We start from the raw sequence: 21,864 nt of genomic DNA, 5'->3' as shown, positions 1-21,864 counted from the left end.
ATCGTTAGTGGTGTACCCAGGAATGATTGAAATTACTGAATGACTGAAAATACATTTGCTACTCCAAATCTTAAAATATAGGCTGACCTACAGCAGGCAACTGTTACAAGCTCTATTCAGAGACTTTCTAGGTTTCTAAGAAGTACCTGACACTTCCATAGGAAGATAAATAGCCTTTATCTTAAAGACTGATATGCCTAGTGTTTTAAAAATTGTGTTTGTCAAATAGTGCATTTGCTGTCTTTCACAGCAGTAATACTAGATTAGTCCCCCAGGGCCTACAAATATTCACCTGCTGCCAGGATGGTAGGTATGTAATATTTGCACAAGAATTCACTGGTTGCTAATGTAAGAAACAGGTGACATTTGCTTTTTCCTCAGCAGCCAGGCATTATTACTTTACTGTCTATGGACTCCTTCAATGTGCAAAATCACTTAAACCCTCTATGTGTAATGGTACTTGTCAAGGTCACGACCAGGCAATGCCAGGATTCAGCCATTGGTGCTATAATTCTGTGTTGATTTTGGGACAGAAGTCTCTGCTGCCCAGTGCTACACTCACTGTCTTAAGGAGCACATTCCTGAAATTGAAAGGTAATCAGGTAAATCCTAATGCCATAGAAAAGCAGAAGACAAGCAGGAGGAGAAAAGACAGTGAAGCCAAACATGGCTTATGTGCATTCTGTACATGCCATCTATAAGGTTATTAGTCGCATGGTCTCCATCAGTCCAGAAGGCATAAATACATATTTGCTGTCAAAGTGTATGATGAATTTAAGTAAAATGGACACAGCATAATAGCATTAGGATTGTTCTCTCTGCCAGAGCAGAGAAAATACATGGGAACCAAGGAACAGCAGCGAGAAGCCACTCTGTCATGACTCTAAGCCCCTGTGCTGCCTTTTGCCTCACCAAAGGGACTGGGTGTAACCTGCTGTGGTGATGAGGCAGTGGAGACATGGACGTCAGGAGAAGAGGTGCTGGTGTGATGCTCAGTTTGTAAAAAGGGGAGGAAAGGGGATTTCCCAAAGTGTTTACAAATTTCTCTTCTTTGGTTCCCAATACCCAAATTGGTAATTAAATGTTTTAAGTTCTGAAAGCCAAGTCTGTTTTGGCCACGACAGTAATGAGTGAGTGATTTCCCTGTCTTTTGACCCATCAGTGTACTTGCTCTTTCTCTTTTCTCTCATCCTGCTGTGGGTGTTGGTGCAGGCAGGTCTAACCCATCACAACAGCCATAGCTAGAGACTGACTCCTGAAAGAATAGGAGTGTCTAGGATGTGTTTATGCCTTTAACTCGATGTTTGCTTATCTTCATTCTATGGGGTAGAGGTATAAGCATGGCAGTGCATCGTCCATCACCTGTTTGTCAGCGCTGTCAGAACTGTGCAAAGGATGCTGGCAGGCAAAGCTGAGCTGTGCATAACACAGCTACTGCTTGCTCCAAACAGTTCAGTGCCTAAGCAGAGATGCCTGCTCTGCCTAAGCAAAGAGCAGCCCAGAGGGAGTCTGTTCTTTTAGGGCTGTTTAATCATAAAGACAAGCTAGAAAGTACCACAAAGAAAAAATAAAATCATACAAAGGTGCTTAGTTTGAGTAGATTGTATTTGTGGTAATGAAAGCCCCAGTCTGGGTGTTTTGACCCAGTCAAACTACCCTAACCCACTAAACTGCAACCAGTCTAAGGAGAACCATCTCCTGCCTTGGAAAAGAGCAGCTCACAGTCTTCTGCCTTTATCTCTAAATACTCCAGAAGATGAGGATAAGGAATAATTTATGTGTGAACCTGCCTCAGATGCAAGATTTCGGGATATAGAGTATCTACTGACAGGGTCCTATCCTAAGAAATACTACAGCCAAGCACCAGTTACCGATGCCTGAGGAATTTAAAAGTGCCTGTCTTCAAGTAGTTAAATGTACAATTCCCTGCTGATTTTCATGAAGCACAAACATCCTTATGCTCTAGGAGTGAAAACCAGCCCAGCTGCAGGAGGACTTCGGCAATAACAGCTATGAAAAGCATAACTCCCTCCTCCCGCCCCATTACAGTACACAAATGGCAGCAGAGTAAGGAATATTTGAGAATTGCTTCCACCAGAGTCCTACAGCCCAGACTGAGTTACTTTGGGGGTGTTTTTGTCCTAATTTCATGGTTTACGTCTTGTTCTACCCCAGATTTGCAGAATGACTTTGGCCACCTCATCTCTCATCTCACTTTACAGATGAACAAAAGCACTTGTGTGAAGTACTGTTTGTAAATGTTATGACAGGATGATCTAAGAAGTATTTTACGTACTAGCTGAGGAAAGAAAATGTGAGGAGAGCAAAGAAAGGAGAGCAGGAAAACAAGCTAGAAGCATCATCACAGAGCTGGGGAAATGCTTTCTGCCAGCTGTTCCCTGTTATTTCCTTTGCTCATACTTCACAACAACATGTCCCTCTACCAATAAAGGAGTTCTGTCTTCCTAAACAACAAACAATTAAATTAGCTACCCTGAAATAAGTCTGCGGGCGAGAATGCTTAAGGTTCTGCATCACTGTTTCCTCTCACCGCCCAGCCCGCAGCCCCTCTGCTTGCACGCAGGCCAAGTTTTGACAGATGTCAGATGCACATGTGCACGTATTTTATAACCACCACATATTGGATCGTACTACAGAAAGAACAGAGGAGCTGTTTATGTATTATTAAGCCATACAAAAGTGAGAAAACCCAATTCTAAGATCTCACAAGAAAAGGACCAAAATTTAAGTGAGATCCACAAATGTTAAATCAGCAAGATGGCTTTTCCAAGCCTTTGAGCTTTAGTGCAAGAGATCAGATAACTTGTCTGATTCTGCTGCTACCAACGTCATCCAGAAAAACAATATAATTCCCTAACTCTCAATATTTGTGTCTCTTGTCTGTACTCATTTCTGTAATATGCATGCAGTCCCTGGGAAAGGGGAGAGTTCCGTTCTAGTATGGAAAATCAGGCATTTACAGTAAGCTACTTTAAATCATGTAACTATTATTAATGTTAGCCTGTTTTTGACTTCATTGGTCATGGACAGAAGTCTATAGACATGCTGTAAGTTCAACTCAGCAAATTTTATGAGACCATTCACAGGATTTTTCTGAAAATTTCATGGATTTGGAACAAAGAAGGGAAGACCTTCCCGTCCCCTCAGTTTCCTGAGCCTGAACATCTGACTCTTAAGTTGTAAGGTCAAGCTGCCTCTGAACCCCCCCCCTTGCTTGCTGTGAACACATACACACACTGCACTGCCAAGGCTTATCAAGAGCCACATCTTTCCCTTCTCAAAAGAATAAAAATAACCTACTACCCTCTGCCTCCTCTTTTTAAAACCATGCGTGTTCCTGGCCTACCAGTTTTACTGCCTTTTCTATTTGTTAGATTTGGCTTACATAGGTGTACCCTTTCCTGCCCATCTTCCCAAGTACTTTGCATGATTTTGACAGTTCTACTTTTCTGTTAGCTGTACCAAACATTCTTAGACTCACATATCTTGGAGCAGTCCCTCTAGTCAATTGTTTTAATTAAAGTAGGTGATTCTTCAACATTTTGCCCCATAACTGCACATCAGGCACTTTTTCCAAGATGGACCTGTCAGACATCCATTTAGACAGAGTATAATTTTCTCCAACAGCCTGGAAAATGTAATGAAACTGCTGACAATATCTTGGGATCTAGTGAGATGTGATCCTTGCCTAAAGCAAACTGAAAGTCAGATAGAGAAAGGTTAAATGCACAACGTGGAGCACAATGAGTTAACATGATACACATCCTAGTGAGAGAAGCTGTTGAAGGACTTTCAGACATCTGATGTGGGCCCTGGAGAATCAGAACAATAAGTGGGTGAGCACACTCATGCTGGAGAAGATTGAAGGGTCTGCTAATACCTAGTGAGCAATCTCAAACCTGATCCTCTTGTGCCCCTACTCAGCCAATCAGCTGCTAATAAGAACACAGAGCACCTTTGTTATTGTCACATGGCATGTGCGTTGGTGCCTATCCCAGGCGCTAGTCTGATGTTCAGAGCAGTGTCCCCCCTCAGCATACCAATGTCCCCATGTCTCTTTGAAGAAGGGCCATGCTGTGCTCTGTGCACAGCCTCGCAGCTGGGGATAGAGTTACAATGAACTCTTGTCTTCAGCCTTGCTGACACTGGGGCTGATTTTCCTTCAGACCAAAAGCATTGGAATGCCTTCACACATGCAGCCTTCAGAGGAAGAAGGCTAAAGAGAGCTCAGAAACTGTTTCTAAAATGGGAAAACCCTTTTTTTTGCCAAACTGCAAAGCAGAACTGACTGATGTGAACTCTGTGTGCAAGCCTGCAGTACTGTGAAGCTCTGTCCTCCATCTCCCCTACTATGCTAAGGTAGTGGGAACTTCAGGCAGCTGTGAGTAGGAGATGATGACCAGGCAGCTCAGGTTTTCTACACAGCCCAGTGAAGGTGGCATAGGCGGGGTGCAACTGTTATAGTCCATCCAGCAATGGATGGTGATAGAAGGCAAGACTCATCACTGCAGATTGCAGTATCTATAGGGCCTCTAGTCTGTTGCTGTCTCTTTACTGAGAGCATTACTCATGCTCCGGTACCTTCACCATGCTGGCGGTCAAGCTCAGGAGTGCAGAAGTTAGCAGGAATGAGGACCACCCTGTGCCTGCCTGTCTTCAGAGAGACTGAGTGAGGAAAATTTACCATTGCCTGGGGTAGCAAGTTGAGGAGCATCCATTTACTGCATTTTCTTTTTTCTGCTTTTCTTTCACAGGCATAAAGATGTAGTCCTCTCCACTGGAGGAGGAACATTTTGCCTATGGGTGACAGACACACAGCCTGCCTTCTGCTCTTGCAGTGCTTCAGCACATTATACAGTTATTAGCATTAGACCAAGCCCCAAAAAACATCTGGCCCTCACAGCAGACCTTGCTGCAAGGTGAATGAGCTGAAAATGGCTCCAGCTAGAGAGAAGGAAACCTGTTATGCAAGAGTAGGAAATGAAGAGGAGTCCTGAAACTGTGCCTAGGGAAAAGCCCACCTGTTCTGCAGGCCATCTTGTCCTGCCCTCCTGTGAAAGAGAGACACTGAACTGCTGTGAGAGTTAGGAGTACAGTCAAGAGGAACTTAAAAGCGAAATTCTTCGTTCCTTAAAACTGAATATCAGTTTCAACTCTGTGATCCCAGCTTTGCATATTCACAGATTCACAATGTGTCATCTCATACTTTATGGAACATTGCAGAAGCTGTAGGTATTACACCGTGCACACCGAGAGCTTAGCGACATGCGATGTGGCTGTTATTATCCTTGCTGAAATGACAGCACAGCTGCTTCCTGTGTATGACAAATGGACTTCTTTCAGGCGGGGGTGGGGTTAAAAGAGGTGATTTGGAGATACTGGCCAACTGCACGAACTTTGCAACATCTGGGTAAAGTCAAACAATTCAGCTGGATTTGGCTAAGGACAAGGGCTGTGCAGCTTGAGTGTTGCAGGAGGGGTATCTCTCTCTGCCTTCTGCGGGGTGGTCGAGCTTAGACTCCAGTTCAGCAAGCTCCTGTATCCCTGCAAGATTTTTCTTTCACTCCCTAAGTGCCAGATATGTTTTCAAGATTGAAACAATTCAGTATCCCATCCTCCCTTGCAAGGGGAGCTGCATGTCTATTTTGCCATGTACACGTACCCATTTACAAAAGGGAGGTATTTAGAGTCAAGTCAGTGACAGAGCCTGGATTTAATTAAGATGTCAGCGCAATGAATCAAGCCAAAAGAAAGAATTGCCAGAAAATACAATCTTTCCTCCCACTCCCCCTCAGCAAGAGGTTGCAATCCTCCCCCCGCGGTGGACTTACCGTGGCAGCCCCAGCCACATAACCCAGGACGGTGACCACTCGCTGCTCTCGGAGGTCACCTGTGTGTCCTCAGGCGGTGGCAGGTGACCCTGCTCCTCATGGACTTCACATGCTCTCATCTCCAGGGCCTTGAGCACCACTGAGGAGTTAGTGTTCTTCAGCAGGGCAACAGCCTCACTCCGGCTGACTCCCGTCAGATCAATGCCATTCACGTTCAGGAGGATGTCACCTGAGACCAATAAAACGGATGATAAAAACCCTGCAAGCATTTCCAGGATCTCTTCTGCACCTCCGCAACCAAGTGAGTCAAAGCCATGGCCAAGAAGTGGCTGTCTGACAAGGCTTTTTGTTAATCCTATCATTTAACGTGGATGTGAAGCATATGCTAGTAAACATGCCACAGGCATGAGGGAAGGGTCTAGATTCCTGTACACAGAAATATTGCATGGCTGGACAGAGGACTTGTCCTGGTTTCTTTCTATGTCATGTCCTGCATCTGGAGCTGAACAAACAGCTGGGGTCCTGCTGCACCAACAAGCTTTGGTACCGGTGCCTCGTACTGGTCCGGTACTAACCCTAACCTGGTCCGGGTCTCTGGAGTCCACTTCCAGCTAACAACATTTTTACTCAAGCTAAGCTTGAAACCTGACAGCTCAAAGATGTTTTTCTCCCAGCTCTCCCTTAGCTGAGGACTGCTAAGGACTCCAACCAGCTCTTCCTAGTTTCCTTTGTGGAATAATGTGTTATTATTTTTGTATTAATGCCTGTTTGAATGGCTGCAAGCCAAACCATCTTTCTGTATGCCTTATTTATAATATAGGCACAGCAGCTTCAGACAAAAATGCAAAGATGGCCTCAATCACTACAGGAAGAACAATAAAAACATCACTAATGTCATGCAAGCAGTCACAGTGCCAAGTGCTCTGCTACCCTTCACAGCAGGCTCTCACACCAGGGCTTCCCTTGGTGCCCTCTGTGCTTGGCCTGGATGCTTCTCCAGGCAGGGATGTATCACTGGCAGTCCAGGCACTGCAATATGAACATTAAAGTCTTCTTGTGGTCTGCCCCCAACAAGAAGGACAACAGCCTGCTCTAAATCAGAGGCCTATGGTGCTATTATAACATCACATATTCATTTGTTTCTAATTTTATCAAATTAAATAGGCTGAATTTTCCATGCTGCCTCATGATGAATACTTTTTGGAAAGCATATCCCACTGAGAGGCAGTCATTTCCCAGCAGGAGGAAAGAGGAAACCTACTGTTTTGCTCCTGTTGTCATGTTCTCACATGGGTTTTGTTGAACAGACACAAAGGGGTGGTTCCCATGGGTGCCAATGCGAGGTACCGAGACCCAGGCTCGTGGGACCTTGGGTTGTGGGGCTCGTGGGTTGCAGCTATTCTGCCCCATTTTTGGGTGCCTTCACTTCCCTCAAACTCAGGATTTCCCTTCAGCTTCCATGCAGTGACTGGACTAAAGGAAAACATAGGGGATGAAGGGCAAGCAAGCTGTGTCATTGCTGGATGTAGGCTACTGAGGAACTTGGCTCTTGGAGATATAACATCCTGAAACCTGACAGTATCATCTTTCCTCTGCTGCTCAGCTATTCCCACAAAACCAACTGATAAAATATGTTCCTCATCTTGCTCTAAAAGCTTATTCATGCATAAGGGGAGAAACTATAAGCTTTATCACTCGGTTATATCAACAGCTAAATGGGGTTAGGAAGCCAAAGTTTCCAGACATGATGTTAAGCCACAAGGCGCTAATGTGTCTTCTTATATAATAGGAATTCTGCTCCTGTATATTACATTCAAATTTATGAATGCAATGACAAATAAGCACAAAAAATTACTTTAAAAATGCATGAAGGTTGCACAATGAATGTATCAGGAGTTAGGAGATGGTGGTGCAAGCTAATTTTCCTGTGAAAAGCTATTTATCTTTTTTTTTTACCAGAATATTCCTACATCCTGTTTCACAGAGATGATTACTGATGCATATTTTGCCTTTTCTGGTAGCTGACTTGAGACCCTCTAATCTGACATATCCCAAAATCTATAGGATTGCTGAAGATGTCAGAGTCTGAAGCTCTTTCATTAACCCTGATTTCAAAAGAAGCCTTTGATTTAAAGCAAACTTTCAAAATCCCCCTCTTTTACCTGTTTTTATCCTGCTGTCTCTGCTGATAACTCCTCCAGGTTCCACACTTATCACATAGATAGGCAAATCCCATTCCCGGTTAGATGCTCCGCCTGCCACAGTCATTCCCAGTGATTCTGTGTGATCTTTCCGGACAGCCACCACCTTCTCATGACAGGTGACAGTGTGAAGGGTGCTCTGTGATGGAGAAAATAGCAACAACAAATGCAGTTTGTAGGCATAGCGACCTCTCTGACACCTTTGGCATTTCCTATCAAAACAAATATTCATGGAAGTAATACTAAGGCACTTCCCAGCCACCTGCTGCACTTGGCCTGATGGCAGGCAGGACTCCCTCGGGGGCTTACGTATCTGCAGTCAGAGCTACCACCAAGAAAACTGGGCTTTAATAGTTAAAATCAGGCATTTCTTCCACCAAAACCAGAGTTGTTTTAGTGCTAAGACTGATAGAATTAGGTCCTTGAAATGTAAATAAGGAATTTGATTTAAAAAGAAAAAAAAAAGCTCTTGATATTAGTGTCACTAGTGGCCATCATATCTTTGGCTATCAGGTTGTGCTTCTTATCTGGCTGCTTGCAGTCTGAGCATGATCTGTACAGTTAGTGAGAAGTAACTAAATTCCTCTTGGGTTTGAGGAATTAAACTATTGGGGACATATTAGAAGAGACATACTTCATTTGATCTTCCAGGTATCTGTGTTTCTATGTAAGTTATGGGTGGAAATACACTTGAAGAATAAGTGTTTCTGTTCAGTGAAAGAGAAGGACATTTACAGTGAAGAGCTAGCAGTTTTTCCAGGGTGCTCTTAGTGCTTGTGTTTGAAGGGTCACTTCGGGACAGACATCCCTATATTTCCACCCCTAAACAGGAAAAGTTAAATACACGCAGCTGGTCATGCAATAACTAGTGCATGAGTGAGGGTGAAACAAACCCACAGGTGCCCTCAGGATGGAGAACCACTGCAGTGCAAGCTCCAACAAAACCTGTGAATTGAATGTCATGTTTACCATGCACTCAGTTCTTACAGAAGAGCTTGAAAGGCAATAAAGTCTGGATTTAAATGTTAGTTGTTTTTCTTTCCTTGAGTATTTCATAAGCAGTTCTCCTGACAGTCCCAGCCCCTCTTGCAGGAGCAGCATCATCCGTTTTAGGCTCATATATAATAGCACGCTTCTAAATACATTTCAAATGTGTATTTAAAAAAACCATTCTCATTCACAAATGTGACCTCACATTCATAATATGCAAAAATAATCCATGAAACTCATTTAAAGCCACATTAATCTCTTCTTAGAGATCTGACATCTCACAAAGGCATTTTACATTGGTTCCTGGGCCAGCAGCACAGAAAGTGGAGCAGATGAATCCACAACATCTCCCTGAATGACAAGGATGGACAAAGGAAGATTACAGCAAGAATTTTTTTATGGGAGTAGGGCAGACTATGTCTTTGATTTCTGTTTTTTTTTAAAGGTATGTTTGGTGGAACAAACTCCACATCAAGATTTCAATGATGCGATGTTAACAACAAAACAGGACCTTCTAGAAGCTTAGCAGAGGATTTCTACGTGCTTGAGCAGATGAACAGTGGCTGCCACAGAGCTCCAGAAACAAAAAGGCAAAGAGCTCAGTGGAAAGAGGAGATCTCTCAGTCTCTGGGAGCAAACCCAAACTAACACAGTTGTTTGGACATATTAGATGTGGTCCATGCAGAACACAGGCACTATGTCAGAGTAATTGGGCTTAGGGCTTGCAAACAAACCTAAAAATTTCTGAAGGTTTTAAAACCTTCAGAAAATGTTGTCTTCCAGATAAACTTTAGGTTCTGATCCAGATAATTTTAACCTTTCACCTTTGTCATTAAGGTGTAAATATTTTAAACATAGTAGTTCTATCTTCATGCAAATTAAATTTAACGTTTCATCCATGTTTTGCAAAAATATCCTTTTTCCCTTGGAAAGGAATGGCTTTCCATTAGGAAAAGGCCACTTCCTGAAACATGTGGGATAGGGGCACTACTAATTTTCACAAAATTGCAGTCCAAAATTTCGTAACAAAACATGAAATTGGTATTCTATTTGTGGCTCTGAGTAAGAGACCAGTCCTGTTACTTATGCAGCGTACATCCAGTTTCACACAACAAAACCATTACAGCAATAATTTTATCACTACTTTTTGAGGAATAAGCACAGAGAGAAAGATTTCAAAGTAGTGCTTGGGAACAAATTGTCCTGCTACATTTCAACGAAGAATTATAAAAGTACTAGTACTTGTATGCTCAGCCACAAAAGACCAATTTTCCTTTGAAGCTACTCTTTCCCATGTCATTTTTTGCATGGCTGCAGACAGAAAGGATTTGGGGTGACTTGACTGAGATGATGGCAGTGATGAAAGGAAAGTAAAGCCTTTTTTAGTAAACACACGTAGAACTTGCTTGGAGGTATAATCGATAGCAAGTAAACCAGTTAAAAGGCAGAGTTTATCAGGGACTGCATTTCAATGCATTCTCTTCTAAACAATTGTCCTTCTCTGTCATTTTGAAGTGACCTTCGAGGTCAGGAGAAAAAAAACATAACAGTTCATCTCCTCCTCTTTTTGTTTTTTCCTCCTTTTCTGTATATTCACTGGAAAATAAATATTTACAGCAGATTATCACAACATCAAAGCCATAACACGTGCAGGCAAAAACCATTGCTGTGTCTGTTTGGAAAATGTACTTCACCTGAAGGTTAACCTGTTTGTATGGTCAGGAAACATTGCCTGCTCCAGCAACATTTTCTTTGCTTTAAGTAGTAGACAATTCATTTGAAAGAAGTAAGAAAACAGTTTCAATTAAAAACAAGTGCTATTTAATGAATGGCAAAGCTCCCACTGACTTCAAAGGAATTGAATCGGGCCTGTTTATCCATTACAGCATGGCTTCGCAACCTCAGCTGCACAAGAAAGTGTTTGTGACATCTCTTTTCTGAGTCTACGCAGCAGCCAGAACAGTTTGGGCTGTGCTTCCCCTATCTCTGTACAGGGGAAAACAGATCCATGAGACCCTGTGCAGGACCAATCTCTTGGCACACCATACACCTGGCATCACTACCACCAGAGAAGGACATGGTCCCAAGAGATCATCCTCCTCTTATCCAGAGCCTTGTGGGCCACATGGCTGGTTGCCACTGGCCTGAGAGGCGCCTCCTCATGCCATACAGATGGAGGTTGGCTGTCATGAGGCCAACAGCTTGGCCCAAAGTGGTTCCTGAGCCACTGCACAAGCTAGACGGCTGCTAGAAGCTAGAGTTTATTCTTGGTGCCGAATACAGCCAAGGGTGGAGAACTGATTTCAGCCCATGTATACAGTGAGAGCAGTTTCCCTCAAAGAGAGCATTCCTGACCTTCTAATATCACCTCCTACAGTAAGCTCAGGGGACAAAAAACACCTTAAAATTAACCGGAATTCAGGGCAGCTAGCAATCCTCTAATCACACATAATAAAGCAATCCCACCAACAGCAGTAGGTAGCAGACTCATCAAACCACACTCACGTAGGTGACTCCCCTGACAGTGAGGTCCAGCCAACAAGCATTACCTTGGTTTTGGGCAGGAGCATGTGCTGCATTAGGACACTGTACAAACCCTAGGCTTGCAAGCATCACTCCTGCACTAATATCTATTTAAAATAAATAACATTTTTTAAGTCTTCCAAAGCCAGTTTAAAGATCTTGAATTGCAAATTATGTTCAGTTAAACCTTCAGCAAAATAGCATGAAATATTTGAACTGACACAGCCATGCCCTATAAAAGGGCAACTAACACTCTAGTAATGTCCAAAAGTCCACAGTGCATGAAGCTCATTGTGTCTACCGGCTGTACTGATCTGCTGATCTCTTGCCAGAGCATTTTCTCTGATAGAAGCCCTCCACTATGTACACACAAAGCTAAAGGGAGGTAGGAAATTTTCTTTTTTTGGCTGCGATCTTCCCTGGAAAGTGCCCAAATGGTGGCACTGGACAGAAGCCCACAGCAGCACACCCACTCATGTGCTTATGTAGTAGTCATCTCTTGTGGCAAACTGGAAATCCCCCTAAAAGCTATGGCCTATCCAACAAGAGATGATTCATTAGTCTTTACAGCACTTACTCATTAGTCTTTAAAGGACTGTTACAAAGCCAACATTGTGCCTTCAATCTCACAGCTACGCAAAATGTTGTTGGTCTTACCAAGAACTGCCATCCAACACCTCTTGGTACACAAAGAGAAAATGAGGATCTCAGGCCAGAGAGAGACAAACATTTCGTGTTCCCATGTGGTACCAGTTAATTACGCAGACCAACACGGTAGAGTTAGCAAGTGCTTGGATCTTCCCTAGGAAGCATACAGTAGCAGCACAAGCTAATTGCTGTCCTCCACATATCTTCCTAAGGAAATCATTGCTTCATTAAAAAGTAATGCCTTTTCAGATGCATGATTAGTTGGGCACTACTTGCTACTTGGTAGTAGCTACTGAACATTGACTCTGCTTTAACTCCTGCTGATCTGATCCCACCTAACAGGAGCTGTGATTGTGACTTTGTGGAAAAGGAAAACTAAAAATAGGTAAATATATACTAGTATTTTTTAACACATAAAAACACTGAATAATGTAGTTTTAAAAGACCTGCAAAAATGGGTATATTTGAAAATTTGTGAAATCCAGAGCTAGAGTTACCTCCTGGCTGACAGCTGTGCATCCAATATTTGGTCCAGAGGTCCTTTTAAGGACACAACTGGCTACCCATCAAGCATAATGAACTTAAGCCCTGCCCTGTACACCTCCCTGATGCACCCCTGGCACTGGTGGCCAGGGTCAAACTTGCATGGATTTGCATAAGTGGTGACATTAAGGGTGATTAATGTAAATTAGCCAGGCATGTGACTTTTAATTTAGTGAAGTAAAAAAATTCAGTTCCTTCAAGGACATGCCTTGCTCTGTCTAAAATGCAAAGAATAACACAGAGTAAACTTAGAAAACATATTTTCAAAACTCTAGCTGCATTGGTTCCTACTAATACCTCATATGTTTGAGTATTAGCGTCTCTCTGCCTTATGCAGAGAGAATATTACAAGTCTAAATGCACTAAACACACGCTGTGACCAGGTACCCAGGGGCAGCTGGGGCACAGTTTGGTAACCACAGCCCTATCCGGGCAAGATGGCTGCTCTGTGCTGTGTGCCGGGGTTGGGTCCAGCCATGCTGCACACTGCCAGCCCTTATAGACCCCACACCATGCAAGCTCCAGGTGCTGCTAGAGCACAACAAATATGCTTTCAGTCCAAAGCTCCACAGAAAGTCCTCATGCTCACAGCAGCCAGGGTGACCAGAGCTGCTGTGTGCCACCAAACTGACAGCTGGGTCAGGGCATGGGCATTTTAATAAATGACCAACAGCCTAATAGTTACTGTAATTTTCAAGTAGCTTATGGGAAACTTTCAGGCCAGTGTTTTGTCTGAAGACTATGCTACATATGGAGAAACTTAAGAAAAAACTTTTTCTTTCTGTTGGAGCGCATTGTCCTGTGCTGGCTCGCACTGCTGGTCAGATCTGTGGCCGTGGCCAGGATACTGTGTGCACATAAGCACCTGCCCCACCACTGCCCACTGCCTTCTCTTTCCCTCCCCACCCCAGGTGGAGTCTGGGCAGAACCAGGGGATAACTAATGAGCAGCACAGCTTTTGTGTTTCCATTGCCAAGTAAGACATGCTACTTCTGTTGACGGAAACCAGAGATAACACCCTGAGACATGAAAACACTAGCAGCTCTCCCATTCCCCTGTCCCATGGATTGCAGAGAAACCACACAAGTGCCCTCACCTTGCTGGGGTTGTTTCTCTCGGCGGAACAAGGCTGGGAGCTGCCAGCACTGTAACTCCAGCCCGTCTCCTGCAAGAGGTCGGGGGTCTGCTGCCTGGTCTGCCGCGACACGACGAAGTGAACCTGCTTCTCGCTGGCCTGTGGGAGGAGGTACAGTGTGAATCCTACTGCCCCAGTGCAACAAACCCCTGCACCTCAGCCCCAGAGAGTCTGTGAGATGTGGGTACCGCTTAAACATTGGTCGGCTTTCCCATTAATGAGGTTGCTACAACATAAAACAGTAGCACCAGTTCAGGTCAATAAAGTTTATAAAAGTTTACTGCCAGCTACTTAATACTTCTTTCGAAAATTTGGTGTTAACTCTAAAAAATCCTTTCTACCTGCCCCAAATTTGACTGGAAGCAGTGATCCACCACAGTGAGTGGCGATCAGCTCTCACCTACACCTGTGTATACCACTGCAAAGCAGTAATTTGCCTGCCATGGCAGAGACAGACAGAATACCAGAGCTGGTGGTGCCCAATGGATGGGAAAGCTGAAAAAGATACAATTAACCCTGAAACCATGTGCTTATGCCTTGCCTGGTGAAAGTAGGTTATAAACAATGTAATTAAGTCCACTTGCATGCTGAGCATGACAAATGTAAGGAAGCTTAAAGAAAGGGAGAAAAGGGATTTTATTTCATGAAATAGAATCCTACTGCAGCAGAGCACAGATAAAGAGGGTGGGCATAAGCAAGGACACAGAGCAATAGAGTTTAGGATGGGAAAGTAACTCAAACTCTCACTCTAGGAAGAGTAGCTTCAAAAGCAATTAATCCAAACTCAAAGCACTTCTAGGCCTTTTTGCACAATGCAGTCAAAATACTTGTGTGCCTGAGAGATGCTGCAATGCTTCTACTGAGGTAACATTGGCTCACTATTTTTAAGGTGCTCTGTGTGTGCCTGATATTAGTGGTAATTCTGTGTACAGGTGATTTTTTTTCTGTCTTATTGAATCTGTATTGTTTCCCTAGAAGCAAATGGCTTCATTTGCCCCTCAGTGAGGCTCATATGAATCTGTTTAAGACAACAGTGATACAAAGATAAAGCTGAGAGGGAGTGGGGTTTACCTGGATAAATCATAGATGTCTGCCATAAACCAATATACTGAACTGAAAAGAAGAATAGTGTAGAAATAACCTCAACGCTATAGAAGCATGCTCAGAAGACATAAAAATTAATCCTCTGATCTCCTTCTCTCTAGCCTAAAGACCTTGGTGTTGTGCCAGGCAGGAGCGGCTCTTAAGGACCAGTCTGCAGAGGGTCTCCTGCCTGCTTGCTCTCAGGTTATAGCCGAGGAACTGCTCAGGATCTTGCGTGCAACCCCCCACAAACACATCTGGAGGCCTGGTGCTCCTGGGGCTGCAGCTGCAATGCTTGCTGGTACCGCAGCCCCGGGGGCAGCAGACCTCCTGGCTCGCTTGCTGGCACGGTGATGTGCCCTGCTCACTGGGGAGAAGCTCCAAGGAAAGCTGGCAGTGAGCAAGCAGCTGAAAACCAAACCCAGATCCAGTTGTGCTATTGAAATCAAATCTGCCACAGACAATTAACAGGAGCCAGAGGAAGCTTCTGGGATTTTTGTTTTTATAGCTTGGTTTGTCCTTTCTGGAGCTGAATTCAATAGCAGTAGCTGAGAGTTAAAAAAAGCTTTGGAAAAATATCATTTTAGTTAAGAAAAAGCAACCTACATCTCTTAAACCTCCAACTTCAAGCCTGAAATACACATGTTCCAGCTGTGCTATTTTCAATGAAGTAAAAAACGTGCACTTCTTTGTTACTTTCCCAATATCTTGGGGGATGCTATTTTTTAAATTAGAAACTCAAATCTTCACAGCTTCATAATATATCGTTTGATGCATACACACATATTTCAAGGTATCTTTCTCGGCATTTTTAACAGATCTGGTTTTATGGAATACTTATTCATGGACTCAACTGGTACCCAAAAGCAGAATTCCGTATGTTGGGAGAAAGGAAACCACCCTGGTCCCTAGTTTGTAACAGGACTGAGGTGGAACTGAAAAATACAAGATTAAACCTCCCAAGGACAGGAAAATACAGTTTTCCCTAAAATGAACAATTTCAACTTAACACAACTTCATTTTGAAACTCATCTGCTGCCACATGGTAAGCCTCAAAGCTGGTTATTTAGAGAAAGGTTATAAACATGATTAATTCTCATAGAACAACTAGCAAAAGTTCAACAAGAGTCTCTGTTGCAATGGCACATTTGTCTACAGGCCAGTCAAGCTGAGCAGTTTCTCAGAAGTCTGAGTGGTTTAGAAAGTTATCCAAACAACAAGAACAGCTTTTGTATTTACATATATATAAAAACCCATTAATGCTTCTACTGATCAGATTATTCATTGCTGATTCATTCTGATCTCTCCCTCCCTCTTACCACTGGCTTTTCCCACAGTTCTTCCTCTATATTTTATGCTGAAGTGAAGATTAAAGAAAGGAGGTTAGCTTTGGTACTGAGTCCAAGTAATAGCTGAAACAATCTACTAGAATTAAAATCTGTTACAGCCAAGGCAAATCAAGCAGGAAGGCAAAGACACAGTGGCAACTTCTGAGCATCAAGTAGGTAATTGCATCTTAGAAAGAGGCAGCAGTGCTGGTCTTGGCAGAAGCTGCCCCATTCCTTGCAGGGATGATGGAGCACAGATACGCTCCACATCACAGCCTGCTCGTCAGAGGCAGTTGTTGGGAGGAAGAGCAGCTCACCTGTCCCTAGCAGCTGCTCTGAACTATGGTGGGGGAAGGAGGTGAGGAGGAGGGTGAACATCTGGGGTCAGTAAAGTCTGACTCAGCCCATGTAGCTTGGCTTGATGTGCTCACAGGAGCACCCCTGATCTCTTACCTTGCTCCTTTTCTTGTCGCTCTCATGGAAAACAGATGTGAAATGTCTCATTATTTAGATTAAAAGTGCCCCTTCTGACACAAGGCCATGGCTAAAGATGACGTGACAAACAGGAGGCAGCAAACTCCCAAGTGTTATGATGTGTGCACGTTCCTAATTAGCACTTATATGTTTGTTTCATTTCAGTTCTTGTGACAGAGCTTAGAGCTTATAAACAGCCAGACATCTAATCTGCTGATTAGCAACTGCTTCACATATGCTGGTGTATAATTTCTATAGGCCTCAAGAATCAGATTTGTCTCAATTATTCATTATTTAAAAGTCAAAAATAATCAGATTCCACAGAAATCAGACAGTCTTCCAGCTGTGCTTGGCTTAACAAGCCACCACACCTTTTTGTGAATGTTAGGTCTGTTTTAAAAGAAACTGATGGTGTATTTGTAGCTTTCACCACCATAAATTAGAAGACCTCAATGCACTGCAAGCGACATGCTGAGCTCTCAACAGGCAGGATGCTGTTGAGAAATCAGAGGACACAGTGAAATATCCCTTCGTGTAAGAGGCAAATGCAAAACACTTGTGGCTTCAGTATAAAGGTTTTTCTCTGGCATAACATGGAAACAGGAAAGGCAAATGATAATTGATGAAAAAACACAACACAAAAGACACAGGTTCCAGGAATTTTGCATTAGACAAATGTGATTTACAGAGCTCACATCAATGCAGTGTAATCCTGGCTGTTTGGAAACCTGAATCTCCCCTTTGATGGGCTTGTTTAAATTCCTGGAGACTGGTGTGCATTTCAAGCATTACTATAAATAACATCCACTCTTTGGAGACCAATAAGGGCTTTAGCTGCATTTTTAAACACTTGTATGTGGATAGTCTTGTTAGTAATTTTTTCCACTTCATCTCACATGTTTTTTGCTTATGAAGCACTGATGCCTTGTTTTGTAGCCATAAAGAACTGCTCCAAGAATACTAGTTTTTTAGAAAGTTTTTCATTCCAGACTTGTTGCCCTCAGAGAATTTAAACCTTCCCCCTTCTGCCTTCTGTTCCCAGTTAGTGAGCTACATAAGGTAATCCAGAAAGATGCTGGACCAGAATTTCAACAACTGGCATTATGTAAGGGGATGAAATTTTCTTCACCTATGCTATCAACTTCACAATAAAAGCTGGCTACAACCAGCTGTGAATCTATGCTAACACAGGAATACTTTCCACAAAATGGGTGGATTTGACTGTTTGTTTCAGTCTGACTTATATTACCCTGATTATACCTGTCAGAAAGGAGAAGCAGCTGGCCTGATTTGACGTCCTGTTATTTCATATTATGAAATTCTTCAATATGTGAACACTCTACATGCCTCCAAATGAAATTCAAAATTGCACAAGTATAATAATGGCTATAAATATGAGATAAAAGCAACAAAAGATTCTTGGCTTTGCTTTTTATGTTGAAATTTTCTAAAAACATAGTCTGTAAACAAAAAACCCAAAATGGTTCTGGAGGGAAAATTAGGCAAAAGCTGACCAATTTTGTAGCTGAGAAAGGCACAAGGGTTTTTTTGTCTGACAGTTCTATGCTAGCACTCATTTAGTACTCCACGAGTCTAAACAGTGATTAATAAAAACTACAGCTATAGATCAATTTTTCCAAAACATCTGGATTTCCATATACTGGATTTAGGTAAGAAGTATCTAAGGTGTGGACTACCTTCGGCTGTAAAGCACATCTGTGGGAAATCACTGAGTCTCAGAGGGTGATGTTCATCCTGAAACATGCCATCCACTGCCGTAGGCTACTCTGGTTTGCGCCAGGGCTGAACCAGAGAGCACTGTGACTCCTGAGCCAGAGGAGTCAGGATTCTGCTGGAACCAGTGCTCCCAGGGTGCAGGCTGGCATGCCTTTTGGCAGCTGGCATCACTCTTTGGCGATGCTCAAAGTATACAGATGTTTACACTGCTCTGTATGTTCCAAAACCTGATGGTAGCAGGCACCTCTGTGAGAGTCCATGCCCATGTTCACACTTGTCCCCACAAAACCCAAGGAGCTTTTAGAGGAGTAAATTCCCATCCAACCTTGACTCCTTCCCTCTACCAAATACACAAACTCAGTGTTTGACCTCTGCTTTGCAATGGACGATGAAAAAACACTGCTTAGCCTTTGCACAGTCCAAACCCCATCAAAGTGGGGATGACAAACCTGTATCAGCTGGGCTGCGCTCTCTGGACTGCCGTAGCGGTGGTCATGCCCATTGATGGCCAGCACCCGGTCATTCTCCTGCAGCTGTCCATCACGGGCAGCCATGCCACCTTCCAGCAAGTTGAAAATAAATACACCTGGCTCGTTGGCCTTGCGGACCAGCTTTATTCCCAGCTGCTCATCTGGACTGCTCTTGTTTAGCACAACATGGAAGCTGTCATCCCTGTTGCAGTGAGCATGAAGGGAAAGTCCACTGTTTCGGCACCGGTATCTCTGCTCTCGGAGCACCGTCAGTCGAAGTACATGGCAGGGTTGCTTCAGGATTGACAGGGCATAGTTGTGAGGCACATTTTTGATGTCCATGCCATTTACCTGGAAAAGAGAAGTGTAAATCAGCAGCAGAAAGACAGTCTCTTCGGAGTTGGCACTGGGGAGGGCAGATCTATTTACACAGATGTCTTCATATGAAGTGACATGTGCTATTTCAAACTGTGTCACACAGAAGGCCAAGTTTCTGGTGCAGAACAATCCTCCCCTCCAGGAAAGGATGCGCTGCACATACAGCTTCTGCCCTTTTTCTTCCCCTTTCTCCCTGATAGTCTCCAGACGTACAAGCTAGTTTTCATCTTTCTTACTGCTCTTTCCCAAGCTTCAATATCCTTCCATATATCTTAGTTTTATTCCACTGGCTTCTGATTTCAAATTGCCTTGCCAGCCTTTCCTTTCACTCCCACTGTTTTCCTGCTGTTTCTCTTCTTCTTTATCTCCCAGCTGTTCAAGGTACAGTAAAAAATGTTCTTCACTAATGAATCTCTAATTAAAAAGAAGGAAAGAGCCTCAAGTAGAAGTTTAAATGTCCTGGATATTTACTAACAATTATGCTGATTTACCACACCAGAGAATCAGACTTTTCTTTTTTTCTCAGTGTTTTCCAGGTAAGATTTAATTCAGATGACAGTAAAACTGCATAACTACCACTTCTTAAATTTGGCTGTGGAAAAGAAAGAGAAAAAAGAGCTTCCAGTCAATCCCATCATGTTCATACGTGTAAGAGTGACTAGGCATTGCACTTTATATTGCTAAATGAAAACCAGTTGCAAGATTTTATTTCATCAATGGCTAGAAAACCTGAATCAGACAAGTTATTTCCATGTAGCTTTACACTGCACAGGTTGAACCATTTAAATACTAAGAAACATCTCCAAAATGTAACAGAAATACTCCCCAGCATGAACAAAAGCATTTGGCTGGTGTTTGCTTTTGCAGATTGCCTATGTGGGCATGACGGGACTGTTCTGCTGCAGTCCGGAGAGACACAGGTCAACTAGCTTTAAGTTGCTGCCTTGAGTACCACAAAAAGCATGAGCTGCACCAGGATGGGGCTGAAATTCATGGGAATCTTTGGTAAATCCTGGGCAGTCAGCTACGGTTGGGAAGAGCTAGGCTGGGCCCATCCATGCTACAGACACAGCTTCATTGTGCAGTTTGGATGTGCCTGTAGGAAGAGCTTTGTCTTAGTGGTGCCATTAAGTCTGCTGCTCTTTGTGGCACCAGGACAAAAAGCCTCCCTGAAACACACAGCTGGCTGGTGGACGCTTATCCAGCTGCCTCTGGGAACCACCATCCAGAGGCATTTGTATTCACTGCTAGAGTGAAGTATGCCCACATTGGGATCCTGGGAAGTACCTTTGGCCAAATCTGTCTGACATAAAGCAGACGACATGGCACAACCTTGGCATGCCTCAAGTGTCCCTAGCTACCACTGGGGTCAGCAAAAGCTAGGAAATCATAGTGGCTTACAGGTGGTGCTCTGAACTTCGGAACATCTTTCTGTATGCAACATTGCAAATCTCATCATGATCGACTTACACCATCTTATTCTCTGTCAGGATATTTTTATCTCATACCTCCACAGTACTGTACCTTTAGTATCATGTCTCCAGGCAGCAATCTTCCATCTCTGGCAATTACCCCATCTCGATAAATATGCTGTATAATAATGTGAACCAAAGGGGTCTCACTGCCTCCCACAATCCTAATGGCCAGATTTTCATGGGGATCAGTACGGCTGATCTTAATGCAGGTAACTTCCCCATCTGGAATCAGGTGATACAACCTGGGAAAACCTGGAAATGCATATTGTAAGGTATTTATTTGACAACACAGCTTTGCTTTGTTGAAACATGCACTGCGCAACCTCAAGTACTTGCCAGTTAGTCAAGCTAGGTTTTATGCATGAATGTGATTAAGACTAAGTGAAGAGGAAAGGATAGGTAAGCATGCTGAATGGACTTGAAGGGACCTTTTTACAGTTAATATATTCAAACTTCCTTTTCCCCCCCACAAAATACAGCCTTAAACCTTTGATGTAATCCAGACAGATTAAATGTACTTCAAAACAGTTATATACATCAATACTTTAAAGGAATAAAATACATTTTTAGTCACCAGAGACACCTCAGAACCAGGCCACAGTTTCTTGCTGGCCCTAGAACAGATGGGCATAGGCACCTCAAGAAACATCCATCCCTGCTGTGGCGGGTTGTAAACTCTGTCTCACTGGTAGCATCCCAGGCTTCCCTGTTTTCTCCATTTTTGGTGTCATAGCGGAGGACTGGGCGCCTGTCTTGTGACATTCAAGGAAGCCTTTTATTTATCTTTAGTTATCAGAAAGACAAGATTTTTTGGACAACTCAAAGCACACAGTAGTTCCCTACCAGACCCCTCTCCTTTCATCACTGCTTGAACTCTAGGAAATAAGAATGAGTGGCTCTTACTGTCATGTGTCTGTATTAAAACCACAGTATGCTCAAAGTACCTGGAGGGAAAGATCTCTGCTGGCCCTGGTAATATGGCTGTGGGGAGGAGGGAATAATGGTGGACAGGGGTCCTTTTTGTATT

General features: G+C 43.3%; 1 protein-coding gene across 11 annotated transcripts in view; it reads right to left on the bottom strand.

Moving 5' to 3' along the window:
• LNX1 (ligand of numb-protein X 1) overlaps window positions 1-21,864 on the bottom strand; it is a 153,006-nt gene that overhangs the window by 2,836 nt on the left and 128,306 nt on the right. For all 11 annotated transcript variants that reach the window (XM_019287081.3, XM_019287080.3, XM_010401674.4 and 8 more), the window contains 5 exons: window positions 20,887-21,089; window positions 18,964-19,335; window positions 13,854-13,991; window positions 8,015-8,192; window positions 5,853-6,081 (listed from right to left, as the gene is read on the bottom strand). In XM_019287081.3, the coding sequence (XP_019142626.1) occupies window positions 5,853-6,081; window positions 8,015-8,192; window positions 13,854-13,991; window positions 18,964-19,335; window positions 20,887-21,089 (1,120 nt within the window). The remainder of the gene's footprint in view (window positions 1-5,852; window positions 6,082-8,014; window positions 8,193-13,853; window positions 13,992-18,963; window positions 19,336-20,886; window positions 21,090-21,864) is intronic.

The sequence above is a fragment of the Corvus cornix genome, chromosome 4 (assembly GCF_000738735.6).
Source record: "Corvus cornix cornix isolate S_Up_H32 chromosome 4, ASM73873v5, whole genome shotgun sequence".
Taxonomy (NCBI): domain Eukaryota; kingdom Metazoa; phylum Chordata; class Aves; order Passeriformes; family Corvidae; genus Corvus; species Corvus cornix.
The sequence above is the reverse complement of the archived record's forward strand: the minus strand, read 5'-3'. Positions and strand labels throughout refer to the sequence as shown.